A 19,651-nucleotide genomic window follows, 5' to 3' on the forward strand; every position below is an offset into this window, starting at 1 on the left:
CCCCAATCACCAACACCTCACCCCCCACCCGCCACACCATCACCACCACAACCCTTTTCGATGTAAACCTGCTCCAGGTAAGGAGTTGAGTGTGGGAGGGGGGGGGGGGTATGAGGAGTTAATCGGATGGGTGAGGGATGGAAAAAGTAGGGTCACCGAGTATAGTACAGTAGTGGGTACAATACATAGCCAAAGTAAAGTCCTGCAAAACGCTTGAGAGAGAGAGAGCATCAGCCTCTATCTCCCTGTACTATTCGATACTGGGAAATAGTACCGAACCTAATATTATTAACTAATACAGCAACATCAGCAAAAACAACAACAATAATTATAATAAAAACAACAAAAAGGCACCCAGAAGGGAATTTCACCAGACCCAGCAATTTCCAAACTCAATTTTGGCAAGTGCCGTCCGCCTGTTGCCGAGTGGTTAGGTCTTGGTCAGCACCAGCAACAAACGGCAAGCACTTTCATAAAGCTCTGGCCTAAACCTTCTCTCGATGGAGGAGGAGGAGGAGGAGGAAACACAATGACCTACGACCTTTTCACACACAGCAGGCTGTGTTTACCCACCTGACCTCTGCCATATATGATTTGCCTTGTATAGCCTGTAGGTGAGTCGAGAGTCGTCTCTGATATAGTCATCACTTATTTCAGTCTATCTAAATCTAAACCATTGCTAAGTTTCCTGAACTGAATACGAAGGGCAAGTTCAAAGCTTTCATTAAATTGTCAAAACTAAACCCAACAATCAGTCCTATAGGCCTAAAGGGAACACTCTCAAAATGATAAGCCCATAGGGCATAATACATCAACAAAAACACCAAGATTTCTTTAAATCAATGTAATTCATGGTAGTAAAACGTTGCATGATCACGAGAACTGAACCCAGTAAGAGAGAGATTGTCTTGCTGGGCTAGGCTAAATCCACAGCCTTCAAATACAGTGTATGCTACATCCACTATATTTATCTATATTATTATTTAATAAAACAATTAGTAACTCGATATCCTGCGGACTCATATCTACAATAACGGTGCTTCACATATCTACGTTGGTAGACATTAACCGCCTTCAGAAATTTTAATAAACCTCTGAACTATAGAACAATTGGAAACTGCAGCACACTGCACAAGGTCTCTCTCTCTCTCTCTCTCTCTCTCTAACAGCTGGCTTTGGGCAATGTTCCAAGTTCGATCATCGCTACATGGACAAAAGCCACACTCCCAATCAAAGAATAAGTTATTGCCCATACCAAATATAAAGTTTCGAAGCAATTTCGTCTCTTGAGTCACTAAATTTCTAAAAGTGCTGCGTTATTTTGTTTGCCAGTATATGGATAGGGCTGAAGGAATTGCGAAAAAAGCTCACAAGTAAAAGTTAAAATATATATATATGTAAAATCGATTAAAAAGTTCCGTAACCTTCACCATCAACACGAATATAAATACTTCAGTTACCCACAAACATACAGACTAGGTTCTTTCTCCAACACGACACCACAATAGCACATTTCAGGTACCTTTGAGCGTTCAGCAACCTTTAGTTTTTAATGAGGGGGGAGAGGAAACTATCCTATCCGTCTTTTTCTGTCATGTGAGTAACATTTAGGCATATGTTTGTCTATAGTTTCTTCAATCATTTATTTTGCGCCATGACTTTTGAAACAGGTGTCTCTTATTTCTGCTTGAAGGTCCTTTCATCTATCACATCCTTAAAGAACAGTGGAAACAAATTCACACAGCTAGTGCTGAAAATATTCTATGTGACAGAATTCAAGCAGTCCTCACTATCTGTTGGATAAGAATACCATAACAAAGGATCAATTTCAGCAATGAGTTGCACTTGATTAGGATGCACCTAAGAAGAGCGAACTGGCCGGCAGTACAATACTGAAGACAATAAAAGTAAAGGGAGTGAGGCACAGACTTCCTAACCACGGGCTGTTGAAGGACCCCAACATCCACCAGACACTGACCAACCCAGGGATGTTGATCCCAAGAGTAAATTGGGGATGGTCTCATGGTAGTTGGCCTTCCGCTAATTAGGCCTATGCCATTGTAAAATCAAACTTCATCTCGCCATTTGAGACAAACAATCATTCTATGCACACAATTCTGTAACAAAATTAGAACCACTAACTTGAGGCAATTGACATACAAAGGCTGTACAAATAAAAGCAATAATTTAGTCAGTACTTCATGAGATTTCTTGCATCGTATACTAAAGGTTTATTTTCCCATAGAATGCCTCCTACATACATGTAAAGACGAGGGGGAAAAAACCGTTCTCCAGACCACAAAACAACTGTTGCTATGAAGAGAGAGAGAGAGAGAGAGAGAGAGAGAGAGAGAGAGAGAGAGAGAGAGAGAGAGAGAGAACTACTCGTCGGCTTTACAACACCACTACAACCCAGATCTCCCCCTTGACAGCTCCTGTTACAAAACATAAAACCACACCAAGTCTCATCTGTGAGTCCCACCCTAGAACCCTCAAACACGGTAGTTCTCCAGACTACCACATGTTACTTTCGCACTGGTTTCGCGAATTTTGCAATCGCAAGTCAGCTAAAAAGTAAATTTACCAAGTAGCATTTCTTGCAAATAAACGCTTTAATATTGAATTTGGTCGTCAGGCGCCCATTAGACCATTTCACTTGGGCAGGATCCTGAGAAAAGGCTACATAACCGTTAAGATGACTATACGAATGAACTAGACGCAAGCAAAATACGGAATATTTTACTTATGTATGTGTTGTTAGATCCGCAGACGTGTCCAAAGCGAGGCATTTAACGGTGTAAGAAAGACTAAACCATCAATCCTTATCAGTTACCAGTCACAACAGTGACGGACAAGAAAGACATCCGCTCCACCAAACAAAGATTCCATAGGAAGCGGAGTAACTTTCGCCTTGGGTTAAATGAGCAGAAATACTTCGCAAGACCTTTTCGAGTTCTATCAATCGTTTATCAGAGCCAAAAAAGAATATTTAGTGTGTCACTAGTTTGATAACGTCCATACGAAGCTGCATCAAGGGGATATAGATTTAAGCACCCAACCCAAAGGCAACCGCAGGTATTTGAACTCTCCAAGCAAGATGGAATACGAGCGGGAGATTTTTACACTCCTTGGGTTCTAACGGCTACCATGAGGATGAAACGGGAAGGGAACGGAGGGACGGTGATGGCATGTTAAACAACTCCCTCCCTCCCTCCCCCTTCTCACCCAAACCCCCAAGGGGAGGGGGAGAGATGAGAATGGTGGTTGAGGGGAGGGAGGAGGTATTGGTGGAGTACTTGGAGGTCCAGGTGTGTAGTGTTCGTCTCCATCCATTTCACTGATGCAACTAAAAAGCTGGCCACAAAATAAAATTCTAGCTTCGATGATGTTCATGTGAGGAAGAAGGAAAAAAAGTTAATCAAAATATAGGCATACATGTATATAATGTAAATTGAAATACAAGTGTATGTATATATATATATATATATATATATATATATAATATATATATATTATATGCCATGTTACAAATCAAAATACAGGCATATATGTAATGATCCACGCAACAATGTACCACTTCATTTTAAGTTCATCTCAATTCCAGAAGGTATTGCCTGGAAAAAAAAACGCACAAACAAATGCCACGGTTTGCTTACATATTTAGGGCTGAACCGCACATTCATTGTAAGCCCAAATTCAACACAACGGATCCATTATTTACGTCGACTACTGGGAACAAGGGCATTCTCTTGGGCGTAAAAGCTTGGAATGGGTGAATTTTAAACAATATACCAAGATTTGCAAACAAGAAAAAGGGTTGGCTTTAATACTGTACCATTGAAAATAGTGTGTGTAGGACTACACGTCCATACGACAAGTCAAAAGAAGTTATCCTTCTCGGGCAAACTTCAGTGGTATAAAGTAATAGTCTATAAACAAAAAAGCATAAGAACAAAATGTCTTATACCATACCAGTTTCTTTTGATCAAGATTCTAGAAAATGATTAGGTGAAATTAGCACCTTTCAAATAACAGCAGACTGGAACCTGGGCACTACTAGACCAATGGTGGCATACCATTTCAATTATCTGTATTGGATAACGAAACCCGACACATTTTGGCAGCCATTGCAAATACAATACGGCTCTAGTACCTAACTGGGGATAGACGCGAATGGGCATATGAAATGACTGCAAGCATTCTTAATTAATATGCATAACAATATTGAATAACTATATGGCTAAAACTGCGCGCTTGTGCGTGCACATAAATAGGCCTAAGACGCATAAAATTAATCCCAACTTGGTGGTAAAGTCAGATATCAATTAATGCGGAAACAACAGATATCTTGTGTGTGTGTGTATTATATAAAATAGGCCTATAACACAAAATTAATTACAACTTGGTAGTCAAGTCATAATAAATGTGTATTATATATCCTAATAGGCTTATACCACATAAAATTAATTACAATTTGGTAGTACTGTCATATTATCAATTAACTGGATAAACCACTCGTATCGTCTTGGAAATAACTAGCAAAAGTATGCCGGCGACGAACTGTAAATTAAACGGAGGAAATCACAAGACGAAAAATCCAAAGAATGCGTTGACAGCAACGCTAATGTAAACACACCATGCAGAGAACACCTCCGGACTTTCTTTTCACATCAACCCATCCCACCTTCCAACCCCTCCCCACCACAAGCCTCAACATTACCTACCATCTCCAACTAACATCACAAACCAAGCAGAGCAGCACACAAACATCCCGTAACGGCTCCTCCCCCATTCCCCCACCCCGCCCTCCCTTCCCCTTCACCAACACTCCTTTTCCTCCTCCATTGTCAACAGACCACATAGACACAGCACAGAAGTGTGTCAGCGGATATAAATCCACAAAAGACTCTCGTCATTATGAACGATGCCGGCCGTAATTAATACGCTCTCATGATCTGACCTTCATATGGCATTCCACGGTGTTATCGTTTTCATCAATACGTCGCCTTATTCTTAGAAACACACACACACGCACAGACACATGCACACGAACTGTTGTGACACAATACCAAGAACAAAAGCAAAATAATAGAACTACAAATGTGTAATATATACATACGTATATGTATTATATTATATTTCATCAATTGAATTACTGTTCTGTACACTAGTACAATAACAACTTCATTTAAACAGGACGTCATATACCGGAGATGCAGATCCAAAAAAAAGTTGCAAGCTTCCTAGGACTAACAGCTCTGGAAAGCTTGTAAATTTTTCTAAATATATATCTCTGCCTCAAACCATCGTGTTTAAATGAGGTCCGTTTATCATATATATATATATATATATATATATATATATATATATATATATATATATATAATCCTTTGTATTTGAATATTCAAGTACCATCATAACCATATCCGGAAAAAACACAAGGTCCTTCGATCGTGAACAAATAAAACAATATTGCACTGCCTTTGCTCCAACAAAGGCAACACAAGCACAAGCTAGTCTTGACAGGTGGCCGAATTACTAAACACTACAAGTGTGTTCTCTAAGGGGGGGGGGGGTGACTGACACATTTAAGCTGAAACACGTATTTCCAAAACTGAACTGTAGTGTACAGAATCACTTCAGTATGGTACAAAGGGAAGACATTACTTTGTGAAACAAACTATTACTAAAATTGAGAGAGAGAGAGAGAGAGAGAGAGAGAGAGAGAGAGAGAGAGAGAGAGAGAATGTCTGTTATGATGAGATCAAGTTGGTGTTAGTGATGGGTGGGAAAGGGAGGGAGGGAGGGAGGGAGGGGGGAGTACATGCCACAGTGCTAACGTCACTGGTGGTGGGACTGTCGGTTGTTGGGTCTGGGTCATGCACTCTCTCTCTCTCTCTCGGCTACCAACGTCCCCATTTGCAAATGAACTTCAGATCTACGCTTGAAGCTGACACCGCTCGGGGTGGTATGTGGCAAAGGAACACAATTCGACTTTCGAGTTAGGTACGGTGTTAGTGGATAAGATTTCCAGTACACACAAACGTGCACATATACTAGGCCAATAACAAAAAAAAGGCGGGAGTAATTAAAAGTTCTTAATCTTACAAATCATTTGGTATCCTCTCAACTTACTGCTAGCTATATCACCCTCGTGTATATGCAAATTTGATGGTATACTGAGCCGTAAGTCCACTTACTGTTTAAGGTAAGCATTACATATGAGACTTAACTGATATACATTTCACATGAAAAAAAAAATCAGTGAAAGGATACACATTCACTACTCACTGCTGTGTATGATATACAGAAAGATATTCCCACATGGATTTTGCAGTGAGAGCGACGTAGTACTATATAGTCAAATTACCATTCTATTATATAAAACAACGTTTATCCATTCATTCAACTTTTCTGAAAATATAGAAAGCGTAAGAGTAATAAGGTGTATTTTGACTTTCTGGTCTTTTATCATTATATCTATCTATCCTCTGAGAGTAACCCTTAATATGGTTGGATTAAATAGCTTGAAGACTCGTCAGTCCTTGCGCTTATGAAACCGTGGATGCCTTCAGAAAAGAAAGTAGGTACTAATGCAAACCACATGGCGCAAACCAAGTTTTAAAAGGTCAAGGAATCTTCCTTCCCATAGCATATCATGAAAAGACTCGGCCTAGCGATAAGCATATACACTAGGACTATCGAACTGAATTTATGAGACCATAGAAAATTTTGTTTCCTTTAACATCCACAACAGATTAATACAGTGAAATGTTCTTCCAAAAACCTATCACTCATAAATCATTACATAATAACGGTGATAGCACTAAAGAGATGGGTTTCTACTTTGTGCTAAAATAGCGATAAAATTAATTAAAAATGGCTGAAATAATTAGAGCTACTGGTAAAACAAAGCATTTTAATTGGGCACATTCGTAATACTTTAATAACTAATAATTAATTAATTTTGTAATGTACTACCATCCAATCAATAAACGGCCTAAACACCGAATACAGAACACTAACATACATCCTGTGCTTCGAAATGTAGTCGCAACCCATAGCCACGTCTACAACAGCCACAAACACCGTTTGCAGTGGATACCATTACATATCAAATAAAAACGAGTACCTTGTAATGCAGCAACCAACCAACCAACAACCCGGCCCCCTCCCCCAACACACACGAGAGAGAGAGAGAGAGAGAGAGAGAGAGAGAGAGACGACAAAACCGTCCAATCCTGGGATAATAGTTTGATTAGCCAATGAGTCACGGGGAATTGGAACTGGTGGATATGACGGCATGGAAGAAAAGCGTGAAAAAGTGAGAGAAGAGGAAGTTTGAGTAAGTAAGAAGGCGGAAATGGAAAGGGAAATGTGGCAATCGGCTGATATACGTAGCCGAAGAATAGTCTTGGGCTCACACATGAACATACGAGTACATAGAATTAGGCTCACACATGAACATACGAGTACATTCAACATGCAGGGAGAGAGTATGCGTCTGAGAAAGGAAGGGAGCGCTGCTATTATAGAGAGCAGTTCGTGTGACAGGATGCGAGTGTATGATAACGGCCTTCTGTCAAGTGTCAAAACACTACGAACAGAACAGCTGAACGTCACTCTCCCAACACCAGACCTGAGCTAACGGATTAAGAGACACCTTTCATATACATTCAAATAATTCGTATGCCGTCTCCATGCGTACCTTTGCGTGCAACGAAGCATTGCAATGCAAGCTGCGCAGAATACCACTTTCTATTTCTCATCTGGAACTTGAAAGATTTAAAACGTACTCCTCTGAATGTCCACTTCTTGAGTTGAATACGTACTAAAACAACAGTCAAAATGGCATTCCATCAATAGAAATCTCAGTACATCACAAAATAAGATGCTTGTCATAAGATAATGTTTATATAGTCTTATAATTTTTCAACTACTTTTCTACATGGCAATAATGCATTTTGATAAATACCCTACGAGTTGCTTCTATTTAAATCCTCATACCACACAAAGTTTGGACATCTTCCGTTTTCACTGTATTACATTCAGCCTTTTTTATATCCATAGCTTGCGCAGAAACGCTTACATAATGCCTCGAACATGTAATCATATATTGGAGGGCAAGATAAAAGAAGAAAAAAAAAATACTAGGTTAATGTTTGAAGTACAAATTCTGCCAACTACTTGGAAACTTAGAACCTATAAAAAGCACACCACATCAACACATACCATTTCGTCCGAGTATTTCAAATATACAGCCAACAGCAATTACCACTGACCTTAAAACCCAATATACCACATAGGCCTAAATATGACAAAACGCTTACCTACTTTTATCCCTCAAAAACGCTCCTCCTGTACTAATTAAAATGCAACAGTATGTGAGGGAGGGTCTAAACAAATATTTACTCCAAACCAAGATGCATTTAGCATAAAATCAGCCAAAAAGCAACAAGGAATCTGTCCCTAAGTAAGATGACACCAATAATGACTCGGCAACTAAATAATAATTATGGTTGACGAGCAAACTATATGAAATACATTGGTGCTTCCTCTCTCGTAGGTAGACACACACTCCGATACTATGGACTATCCTATGAGGAATATGTGTGTGTATGAGAGAGAGAGAGAGAGAGAGAGAGAGAGAGAGAGAGAGAGAGAGAGAGACTGAAGATCCCTCTGATTCGTCTTCTGTCTTCAGCCCGTTGAAATCTCTCATCCAACTGCCGTATAATATCGTATAAAACCAATGATACGGTTTCATACGGACGTAAATTACTTTTAAATTTTGAAAAACGAATTCTACATATCCCTTTGAGGCAAATGCGTGTAGTAGGGATAACAATTTTGCTGCCGAACAATTCACCATCATTATCAGTATCACACAGGAGAATGGAATAAATCATTTAAGGAATGCACAGGATAAACTGGGATTATACATCTCACTCAAGCAAAATTAATCACACTCGTAGGGCTCACGTAGGAATTGATGATGTGGGGGGGGGGGGATTATCTATCGCACGAGTGAATGATAAGAGAAACGATACAAGCGAAGAATACAGCTATTCCCATAAATACCCGAGACTTTGATACCTGTCATAAATGGCGCCCTTACAGTCCCAGTACCATTCTGAACAATAAATACTTGTAATGGTACTGGGGCTTTATAGATATATACCCTGTATTTCAGTTACCAGTTTACGTTTAAAATTGGCCTTACCTTTGGCGTCCTGTTGGATAAGTCCAGGCCGTCATTCTCGACGTAATCCGGGGCAGCAGCCTTGCTGTCAGTGAAATTAAACACCTGAGTATTCCCGGTCTGGCCCCTCCAGTCCCTGTTGGCGGGCTTGAGGACGGGGGAAATGCCCTGGGCAGAGGTTTTGTTGAAGGCTTCGACCAAGTTTCCTTTGCCTGGGCTTCGAACCAGGTCATCGGACAGAAAGGGAGAGGAAGAAGCTTTGGATTCCACTGGACTTAACACTACATTTTGGGGGGATTCGGCCTTCTGCGAACCTCTCACTTGTTCCTTCCCCTGGGCTGGGGTTGACCTGGGGGATTCCACTTTCGCCGGGAATTTCACTGGGTCCCCCTTGGGGCCGAGGTGGAAGAAGGGCGGGGGTTGTTCACTTTTGGTCGGGGATCGAATGGACTCCACTTTGGTCACCTTGTGGGGGTCAAACCTGGACGGGACAGACTCAGGTCCTCCTCCACGGGACTTTTCGGCGTTCTTCAGGTTCTCCTGCTGGACCCGATCACTCTCCTGAGACTTGGTAATCTTCGTCTCGGGCGAAGAAGTGAGCTGGTGGGGGGGCTCCGTGGCCGCGGGGGAGGAGGAGGTCAGGGGCACCCTGTGAGATACCACGGGGGATGCTGGCAAGGGAGTGGGTGTTGGAGAAGAAGGCTTCGTTGGGGCCTTGGGATGGAGACTTTGAGTCGACGACGATGACCGGGTGAAATTGAATTCCTGGCACTGACTCTCTTTGCGAATATTGTTCACAGCTGCGTTGGAGACCCTTCTCACTCCCTCTTCCACTATCGCAGCGTTACTTTCAACTGAATGTCGGAGTTCATCACCGTTCACCAAAGGTGCCGTCACCGACGCAGTGACTGGGGTCAGGCCAGGCCGCGCCCTGCCCCCTCCCCCTCCTGCAGCACTTTCCTCTCCGCCACCAGCATCCCCGTTAAGGGCCGTGGCACGAACACTGAGGGTGGCCCTCGGAGAGGCCCTAGACACCTGTGCCACTTGTTTGAGGGATGACTTGGCCTCTTCGATGGTCACTGGGAAAGCTGGGCCGGAGGAGGGAGTGACCTTTCTTGGAGGGATATCTGTGGGTTTGGCCATCAGGGCCGGTTTGGATGTAGGTGGGGACACTCCATTCGTTTTGATGGCTGCTTGGGCGGCCTTGTGAGCAGCCACCCGGGCTTTAGTACCTCTGAGAGCCTTGCCTCCGACGGGCTCGAACATCTTCTTGACGTGGCGGACCGTATCTGGAGGAGGCATTTCGTCCTCCTCCAACAGGTTCGAGGACGACATTTTTCTGGTCAAGGGCGGGGGTTCGCCACCATCCACGCCTTTTGTGTGGGCACCATTCAGTTGTTGTTGTTGTTGATCGGTCTTGGGCTTAGAGGTTTCAATAATGATCACATCATCCTTCTGCAGAGCAGACAGACTAGATTGCAGACGACTGGTGGCGGACTTGCTCTTGGGCAGCCCTCGGGATCTGGTTTCCTCAGATAACCTACTGCTCAACGAATCGACAGACCGGGCTCGCTTCATAACCTCCCTCCGGTGACTGGCAGCGTTGGCCTGGGCATTGTGTCCATGGCGCGGTTTGGCAACACTCGAGCTCCTTTCCTGCCACGTTTCCCGTGGGTCGTCCAAGAGGTCCTCGAGTGAACTGAATTTTCTCAAAGGGGGTCGAGAACGTGAGTCCCTCATGGCCAAAGACATGTACCGGTTCTTGAGTTTGGAAACGATTCCTGGTCCATAACTAAAGTCCTCATCATTTTCTTGAACATTGGTACAAGAGTCACTATAGGACGAGTAAGTCGGGGAGGTAACCCTCGGCCCCTCATCGTTAAGACCTTTGTGATGCATGTTGCTTACGTTGGCACTCGCAATTTCACTCTTTACGGCACATTTCTGGGAATAGCTCCCATCACCACTACCACCACTCAAAGTGACACGACCACCTTCCAATCGAGAACTGACCGCGTTGTTGTTTGACGGGTAGGGGTGGGAGGAGGCTGGGCCACTCACGGAGCGTATCAATGGGAGATGTGGGCCCCTCAATGAGCATGCTGGGCCACTCAGCGAGGATGACGGGCCACTCACTGAGGATGACACTGGAGGGCCACTCAGTAAGCCTCGCCCCCGACCCGCCATCGATGGTGTGGGAGTTGGGAGCCCAAACCCTCCATGCATTCGGACATTAGCCCTTTTACGTAATATCAAATCCCTTTTCCACGAAGGGAGGTCATCCAGTTGGGATTCTTGACCACTTATGTAACCTTGCATCGTAGCCATGATGATAACAGGCGAGCTTATCAGTTAAAACATCCGCTAACTAGAGATATCACTTCCTCTACCCACTTTTTACACCACTCAAGTAACCACTGCCCTTCATTTGCTTGTTTTCCGGTAGGAGTAAGACTATACACTATGTACACAATCGGTTTTCACTGAAGGTCTAGTATTTCTCTGATAATTCCATGGTTTGCCTGGAGTTGTGGTGTCACACCTAACACCGACACCGTCCTATCCTCACTGTTGTTGATAAGCTTGCCGCTCCGTGGGGTCGATGCCATGTGTGGTATTTTCCTTGATTTTATTCACGTCACTGCTGCAGTATTTTAGTATAAGAAGGTTGTTTTAATAATCCATACGTCATATAGTTTTTAAGACTGGAATTTTGCACCTAGATTGCTTTTCACCGTAAGATAAAAAAATATTAATTGAATAGATATGTTGCGCGCCTTGGAACATAAAGCGTAGGCCCTCTACCGGCCATGTCGGGAAGTAGATTAACGTACTCCCAGCTGACACCTCCTCTAACTGTACTTTGTATAAAAATGTACTTCGTGCTCATCCATACGCTAAAGGGTGGTTATCCTTACGTAAAATTACATTCCAAGACAAGCATCTCACTACCTCTGCTACCATGTCTCCCGAGAAGATGCGTCTAAAATTTGAACGCATGGCAAAACATAGTATACGCCCATGAGAGGGTTCGATCCATACATTAATAAATCCACACCCGTGCGTAATTGCGTGATTTTTCATGACTGCGCAATCAGAAACGTTTCACGAATAAACTGCAATTTTCTCCCACAGAAGAGTGGAATTAATATAGCATACAACTGGCAACTACTGGAACAAATACACAAATTACTTCTGGCTTATCTATTCCGGATAATTTTTCTTTCCCGAGTATACAACAGGCGGTAATTTTTGTATCAATTCAGTACAGTTGAACTTGTTACGCAAGGGAATACTAAACAAAGCCAAGGCGGTGCTATTTTTCACCAGTTAGTTTTTCTCTTGTAAAGTTTGAACAATCGTTCACGTAGTCACTTTAGGTTTAAGGTTCGTAATTAATCGATTTTACATATATACACAATACTATGTACGTGTGTACGAAGCAAAACTACATTAATCTTCGCAGGAAACTCACGATGCTTATTGTTGCATTCATCGAATGTAATACTAGTGAATTAGATAATAGCATGAAATGACAAAACAAATTATATATATATATATATATATATATATATATATATATATATATAATATAGATACATATTTTCTAGCTATGTATACTGCATTCATTACCATAGACCTACGTCGTTTGTAACATAACGCTTTGATGATTTTTAAGTTCAACATTATTGTAAGATTAAATCGTTGAATCTTGCATGGATACATTATAAATCTAATTCAAACATTCTTTTCGTATACCCACGTAGTTTTATAACTTGATTGCTATTTGACTTTTAATCCCACCCCTCTCTGTGTCTCTCTGCTTTAGGTATTATGATTCCGCAAAATTGTTGCAAAAAAGGAGAACAACGATGCAACGCGAACATTCAACTCCGCTGACAATAAAACAAGTGTAATGTACACGAGTTCGCCAATCAGCCTAATAAACTAACGCCATTAACACCAACCAACGAAGTGAACTTCAGCGTCCTATCATGGAAGTTCGGACAGATGCGCGAGAATACGATCCAATAGGCCTAAAGATTTTAATCTTTAGGCCTTGATACCATCAGAAAGACTTGTAAACTTCTGTTTGACGGTTTCGGAAACAGCGATCACACCAGCCATATATTATGCTTCGGCAACTTCCCGCCGCAGCAGGAGAGTGACGCCCCTCAGCCGTCCCGCAGTTTTTCGAGACAATCAATATAATCGAACCGAACTGGCGACGCTGACACATCAGAGATTTTGCTTGCTGGTTTGCTTGGTTGCTTGCTCGCAGGCGGTAGCTGGCTGACTCTCTCTCTCTCTCTCTCTCTCTCTCTCTCTCTCTCTCTCATTCATATATGTGTTTATGTATATAAGTATGTCTTTTAGCACAATCTTCATGAGAATATGGGGGTGACAAACCCGACTGAGAGATTGACAGCTTCGTGGTCTAACTTCGCAGATAAAAATGAAAGGTCAGCGGGGATCTCCTTCCTGTGACATTATGTTTTGATCTATGTAGCCAACCTTTTAATTAGTGTATGCATATATATATAGATATATATATATATTATATATATACATATACGTATATATACATACATATGTATATATATTAAATTATTATATATATATATATATATATATATATATATATATATAATATATATATATAAATACGCACATACGTACATATATAGACATATATGGATATTGCGTGCGTATATATATTATAGATATATATATATATATATATATATATATATATATGATATATATATTTATATATATATAGATTATCTATATATATATTTAGATATATATATATATATTATATAAATATATATATGTATATATATATATATATATATATATATATATATATATATATATGTATATATATATATATTATACTATATATATATATATATATATAGATTATATATATACAGTGAATGCTAGAATCAACAACGACAACAACAACAACAACAACAACAATAATAATAATTGCAAGAAATATAAAACATAATTGAGCTGAAAGCTATAAGGTAAACAATACCGAAGATATTATTATTATTATTATTATTATTATTATTATTATTATTATTATTATTATTATTATACAAGCATTTAATCTAGTAAATAAAGGACGTGACATTATGGCTGTCTGTCAACGCAAACAAATCAGCTGATTACTTTGACGTCTCTCTGACAGTCACGAGTTTATCTTTTGAATGCGTCATCTGAAAAGATAAGTCTGACTAGGCCTATTGAATTTTGTATTTTACAGACCTTGGAAGTCTGATCATGAATAGAGGATATAGTATTCTATGGATCTTCCATTCTTGAAAGGGCTGTAGGATTTTTTTCTGTAGAACTAGACTGAACTGCAGAATATAGCACGGACTGTACGATTTTTTTTTGTAGACAATAGACTGCGCTTTAGAATATAGCAAGAACGGTACGATTTTTTTTTGTAGACCTAGACTGCGCTATAGAATATAGCAAGTGCTGGACGATTTTTTGTAGACCTAGATTGGGCTATAGAATATAGCAAGGACTGTACATAGATCTAGACTGGGCTATAGAAGATAGCAAGGGCTGTACGATGTTTTTTTTTTCTTTTTCTTTTTTGAAGACCTAGACAGAGCTATAGAATATAGTAAGGACTGTATGGTTTTCTTTTGTAGACCTAGACGTGTGTGTGTGTGTGTGTGTGTGTGAATTTTTTTGTACAGCACAAATTACAAAACCCCGCCAGACTGTTAAATTCAAAATAAAAGGTACAAGATGGGAAAACAGTACACACACACACACACACACACACACACACAAAACTAGGAGGAACTCATGAAGTATACGAATATGTATAAATATTATCGTCCATAACTCCGGCAGCTCGGACTCACGTTTTAACAAAAGTGTGCGTTCGTACGTACGTACAAGTCCCTGCGAGATTACATTTCCGCATGCCTAGTTTCTTTGCAGTGTTATTTACACGGATACGTCTGCTCACGGTCGGCTGCAGATTTTTTTTTTTTTTTTCAGGTGCAGAGACTGTCCGAACTTTTATTATTCTGACTTACACGTACAGGTGCACATGGGTGAATTTACTATAGTAGATTCACACCACCCGTGCATCTAATGTCTAGGCCAGTCCCTTACGACGCTCCTGATAAGCCAATGACAGGGCTGGACGTATACCTCAGGAGAGGTGGAACACTCATCCTGCCTATGTGAACTCTCGAGAGAGACTGAGAGTTTCCAGCCCTGTGATTGGCTTATCAACAGCCAATCAGGAACGTCGTATGTGACTGGCCTAGACGTCAAATGCACGGTTGATGTGAATCTACTATTGTTAATGTATCGACATGTGTTCTGAGTTAAGGGACTATACTTCTTTGAAGAACCAATCGCTGTCTTTTTATTATTTCTCCTCATTCACAGGTTATGTCATCTTCATCTATAGGACACTGTGTACTGTCTTTTGTCATTTATCTATATTTTTCCCAAATGACCAATTATTTTGTGCAAGTTTGCTTATTGATTTCATGGCTTAAATCCTCTCTCTCTCTCTCTCTCTCTCTCTCTCTCTCTCTCTCTCTCTCTCTCTCTCTCTCTCCTGTATGTTATCTATATTTTTCCAAAATGACCAATTTATTTTGTGCAAGTTTGCTTATTGATTTCATGGCTTACATCCTCTCTCTCTCTCTCTCTCTCTCTCTCTCTCTCTCTCTCTCTCTCTCTCATGCGAGTTCGTTTCACGGAGAGGAAGGAATGACCTGGGTAGGTCCCCTAAACCTCACCCTGGGCCTTAATTGCCTTAACTGTTTCGTGAGTCTGTGTGTGTGTGTATGTTCAGGGTAAAGAAACATTCACTCCTGAATGAAAATATCAAAACACCATATGTCAAAGTATAAAACTACAAAAGAGGTCAAATCATGTCAGCCCTATCAAGTTAATTCACTAATAAGTGTAAGTAATCATGTCAGGTTAGGTTGAGATTGGAGGGACCAAAATGACTGTTAATAAGGTGACAAAGAGGCTTCAGGCTGAATGACTGGAATCTACGTCAAATTAACTCTTCTCTCTTCTCTCTCTCTCTCTCTCTCTCTCTCTCTCTCTCTCTCTCTCTCTCTCTCTCTCTCTCTCAAGTGCTTCATAGAGTGACTTGGTGGTGTGGAGTGACTCTTGATGAGCAGTCCAGTAGGCGGGGCTATCAAGAATTTGGGAGGAGTTGGTGATGAGTCTTACACATGCAGTGTGGGGTGAAGCCTAGTGTAAACCCACCTTAAGAGACGCTGCAAAGAACCCTAAGTAATGCCTACAGTGCAGCACGTGAGATGCACTGACGGCACTATCCCCCTACGGAAAAGTAGGGAGTGGGGACCCAGCGCCTAAGGTCACTTTAGGTTAGGTTAAGGAAGATGAGCACACGAGAATAAATTTCAGATTCGTCAGTCACGCAAAAATAAACAGAGAAAAGCGGCTCAGAGGCGTGATCGGTATGGTATTAGCCTGTTACCGATTCTCGGTCATTCCATTGAGGGGTGAGAGATGTGTATTTCTATTGATAGAAGTTCACTCTCGACGTGGTTCGGTAGTCACGTAAAGCCGTTGGTCCCGTTGCTGAATAACCACTGGTTCCATGGAACGTAGAATCGACATACAAACAAACAAACAGAGAAAAAATAACTATATTTTAAATTTAAATTACATCATAGGCTTCAAAGTTACGGTGATCATTTTTTTGTCTCTTGTGCCATCGGCCTCTGAACGAGAGGGAAAAACTGAACTGGAATAGATCTCCAACTTAACCGAGTTTGTCCTCATTGCATGACTGAACAAAACATGAGAGATTATGTTGACAGGACGAAAGTTGAAGTAGAAGGACGACCAAGTATGAGAAGACATAACGAAAACAGAATAATAATAATAATAATAATAATAATAATAATAATAATAATAATAATAATGTGCTAATCAGTTGTTAAATTTTCCTCAGCATACGCATACACACTGACGCATCTCGACTTCTTGACTGTCTGAAAACGCGTATTGAGACGCGCGGCTGTATCGAGCATACGCACACGTACGCGAAGGCGCGCGTGCTCACTTTCCCATAAAGTCCCGCCAGTAACAGGTGGTCACATCGCAGGTGGGTGAGACGTGATCGATCCACGTTACCACCTGTTGTCGGATGTATATATGTATACCTGCCTGGTTGAATATCACCCGTTCGGTGACAGGAACAGAGTCAGCCATCTCTAGCCGTGACGCCAGGGAGGTATCGTGACAACTAAGCGGACATGGGGAGAGAGAGAGAGAGAGAGAGAGAGAGAGAGAGAGAGAGAGAGAGAGAGAGAGAGAGGCGGTTGGGGGTGATTTGTTAATAAAACCAGTCAGTGACTAATGCATTTTTCCTAAAATTTTAAGCAAAAAAAGTAACAAAATGAGAGAGAGAGAGAGAGAGAGAGAGAGAGAGAGAGAAGCAAAAAAGTAACAAAATGAGAGAGAGAGAGAGTAAATGAAACTAGACAGGGACTAATGTACTATGCCTAAAACTTTAAGAAATAAAAGCAACAAAATGAGAGAGAGAGAGAGAGAGAGAGAGAGAGAGAGAGAGAGAGAGAGAGAGAGAGAGAATGCTTACGGATACACAGAAAAAATCAGACAAAAAAATGAGTTTTGAAATTATATGGACGCTGAACATACACAAATCCAAAGTTAACATGAATGCACGAAAGAATAAGCCACAAAGACAGAGAGAGAGAGAGAGGGAGAGAGAGAGAGAGAGAGAGAGAGAGCACCTCGGTGGAAACAATGACATCGCTTCATTGAGAAATGCCAGCTCTGCGAGGCATGAAAGAAAGAAAGAAAGAAAATCCCCAACTTCGATTTGCAGGATCAAACTCCATGAAATCACATCTAATTACTTCCACAAAATTCCGTAAAATAATTTATTTACACAAAAAAAAGGTAAAATTGCGCCGAAGTGTCTTCAGCGCAATCGAGTTTTCTGTACAGTGTATAACGCTGTATGAAACTCTCAGCCACGACCCATGAAACACTCATCAATGGCCTGTGGTGGCGGCAACAATAGCGGTGCCAGACGCACGATCATGGCTAATTTTAACCTTAAATAAAATAACAAACGACTAATGCTAGAGGGCTGCAATTTGGCATGTTTGATGATTGGAGGGTAGATGATCAACGTACCAATTTGCAGCCCTCTAGCTTCGGTAGTCTTTAAGATCTGAGGACGGACAGAAAAAGTGCGGACGGACGGACAGACAAATAGCCATCTCAATCGTTTTCTTTTACATAAAACTAAAAACAGTTTAAAGTCCACCATAAGGGCGCACTGGAGATTTCTCTGTAAAAAAAGGAAAATCATGTTTTACCTATTAAATAAATTCATGTGAAGTTCTTCAATGCTCAACATGAAAAAAGTGTTTGTTCATTTCATGGATTTATACCCGTAGGGAATACCGCTTACAGTGTGCCCTCCTCAACAACTTTATATAAACAGTGCTAAACGATCACTGCAACGTCCAGTCAAGTCAGTCTCTAGTTCCCTCTCTCTGTCTTTTATCTACCTACGGTTTCCTTCGATCTCTCCCTCAAAAGCAGCTGTCCCACATGATGGCATCATCTTTGCCGTTTGACCTCGTTCGTTCGCCTGCGTCACCTCTCTTTCAAAAGTCAATCAGGGGGAAGAGAAACTCAGTTTGAAACGAGAAATGCGACGCAGAGGTCTCGTCAAACGTCTTCTTAGTGATGGTCAGGCCTTGTGTCCAAACCTCTGACCAAGAAAACCCGAAAAGAAGAAGAAGAAGAAGAAGAAGAAGAAGAGAAGAAGAAGAAGAAGAAGATCCGGCAGCCCAAATATCTTCATATGGCGAGCAGAACCGCAACGGCCACGCCTTGTTTTCTCTCTCTCTCTCTCTCTCTCCCGGACCATCTCTGAAATTATCATTCGCCCGCTCTTGTTCTTCACTTTGTTATCTTTACCACGAAGGAGCAAAGCTCAGGGCCACCTTTCGAAAGGAAGATTCAAACGTATATATACGTCAACGCACTGCATTCCTCTTGCTGGCATTCACACATACACACACACACACACACGAATCAGCAGATATATAAGTATGGATGTGGCACTGACCACCATCCTATTTTTCTTTCAAAAACCACTCCTGTTTGGACAAACACCTTAATATACATTATTATTATTATTATTATTATTATTATAAGTATTATTATTATTATTATTATTATTATTATTATTATTATTATTATTATTATTATTATTATTATTATTATTATTATATTATTATTATTATTATTATTATTATTATTATTACTCAGAAAATGAACCCTATTTATACGAAACAAACCCATCAAAGGGGCCACTTACTTGAAATTCAAGTTTCCAAAGAATATTAGGGTGTTCATTAGGAA

At 40.9% G+C, this 19,651-nt stretch overlaps 1 protein-coding gene across 4 annotated transcripts in view; it reads right to left on the bottom strand.

The window, feature by feature from the left end:
* Positions 1-11,784, bottom strand: part of LOC135213705 (uncharacterized) — a 215,365-nt gene extending 203,581 nt beyond the window's left edge. For 2 of the 4 annotated variants that reach the window (XM_064247811.1, XM_064247813.1), the window contains exon 1: positions 9,224-11,781. In XM_064247811.1, coding sequence (XP_064103881.1) covers positions 9,224-11,530 — 2,307 coding nt within the window. In that variant the 5' untranslated portion in view covers positions 11,531-11,781. Of the gene's footprint in view, positions 1-9,223 lie in introns of all 4 variants that reach the window. The other 2 variants (XM_064247810.1, XM_064247809.1) reach the window with 2 other exon arrangements.
* Between the last annotated feature and the right edge of the window lie 7,867 nt (positions 11,785-19,651).

The sequence above is a fragment of the Macrobrachium nipponense genome, chromosome 43, assembly GCF_015104395.2.
Source record: "Macrobrachium nipponense isolate FS-2020 chromosome 43, ASM1510439v2, whole genome shotgun sequence".
NCBI lineage: Eukaryota > Metazoa > Arthropoda > Malacostraca > Decapoda > Palaemonidae > Macrobrachium > Macrobrachium nipponense.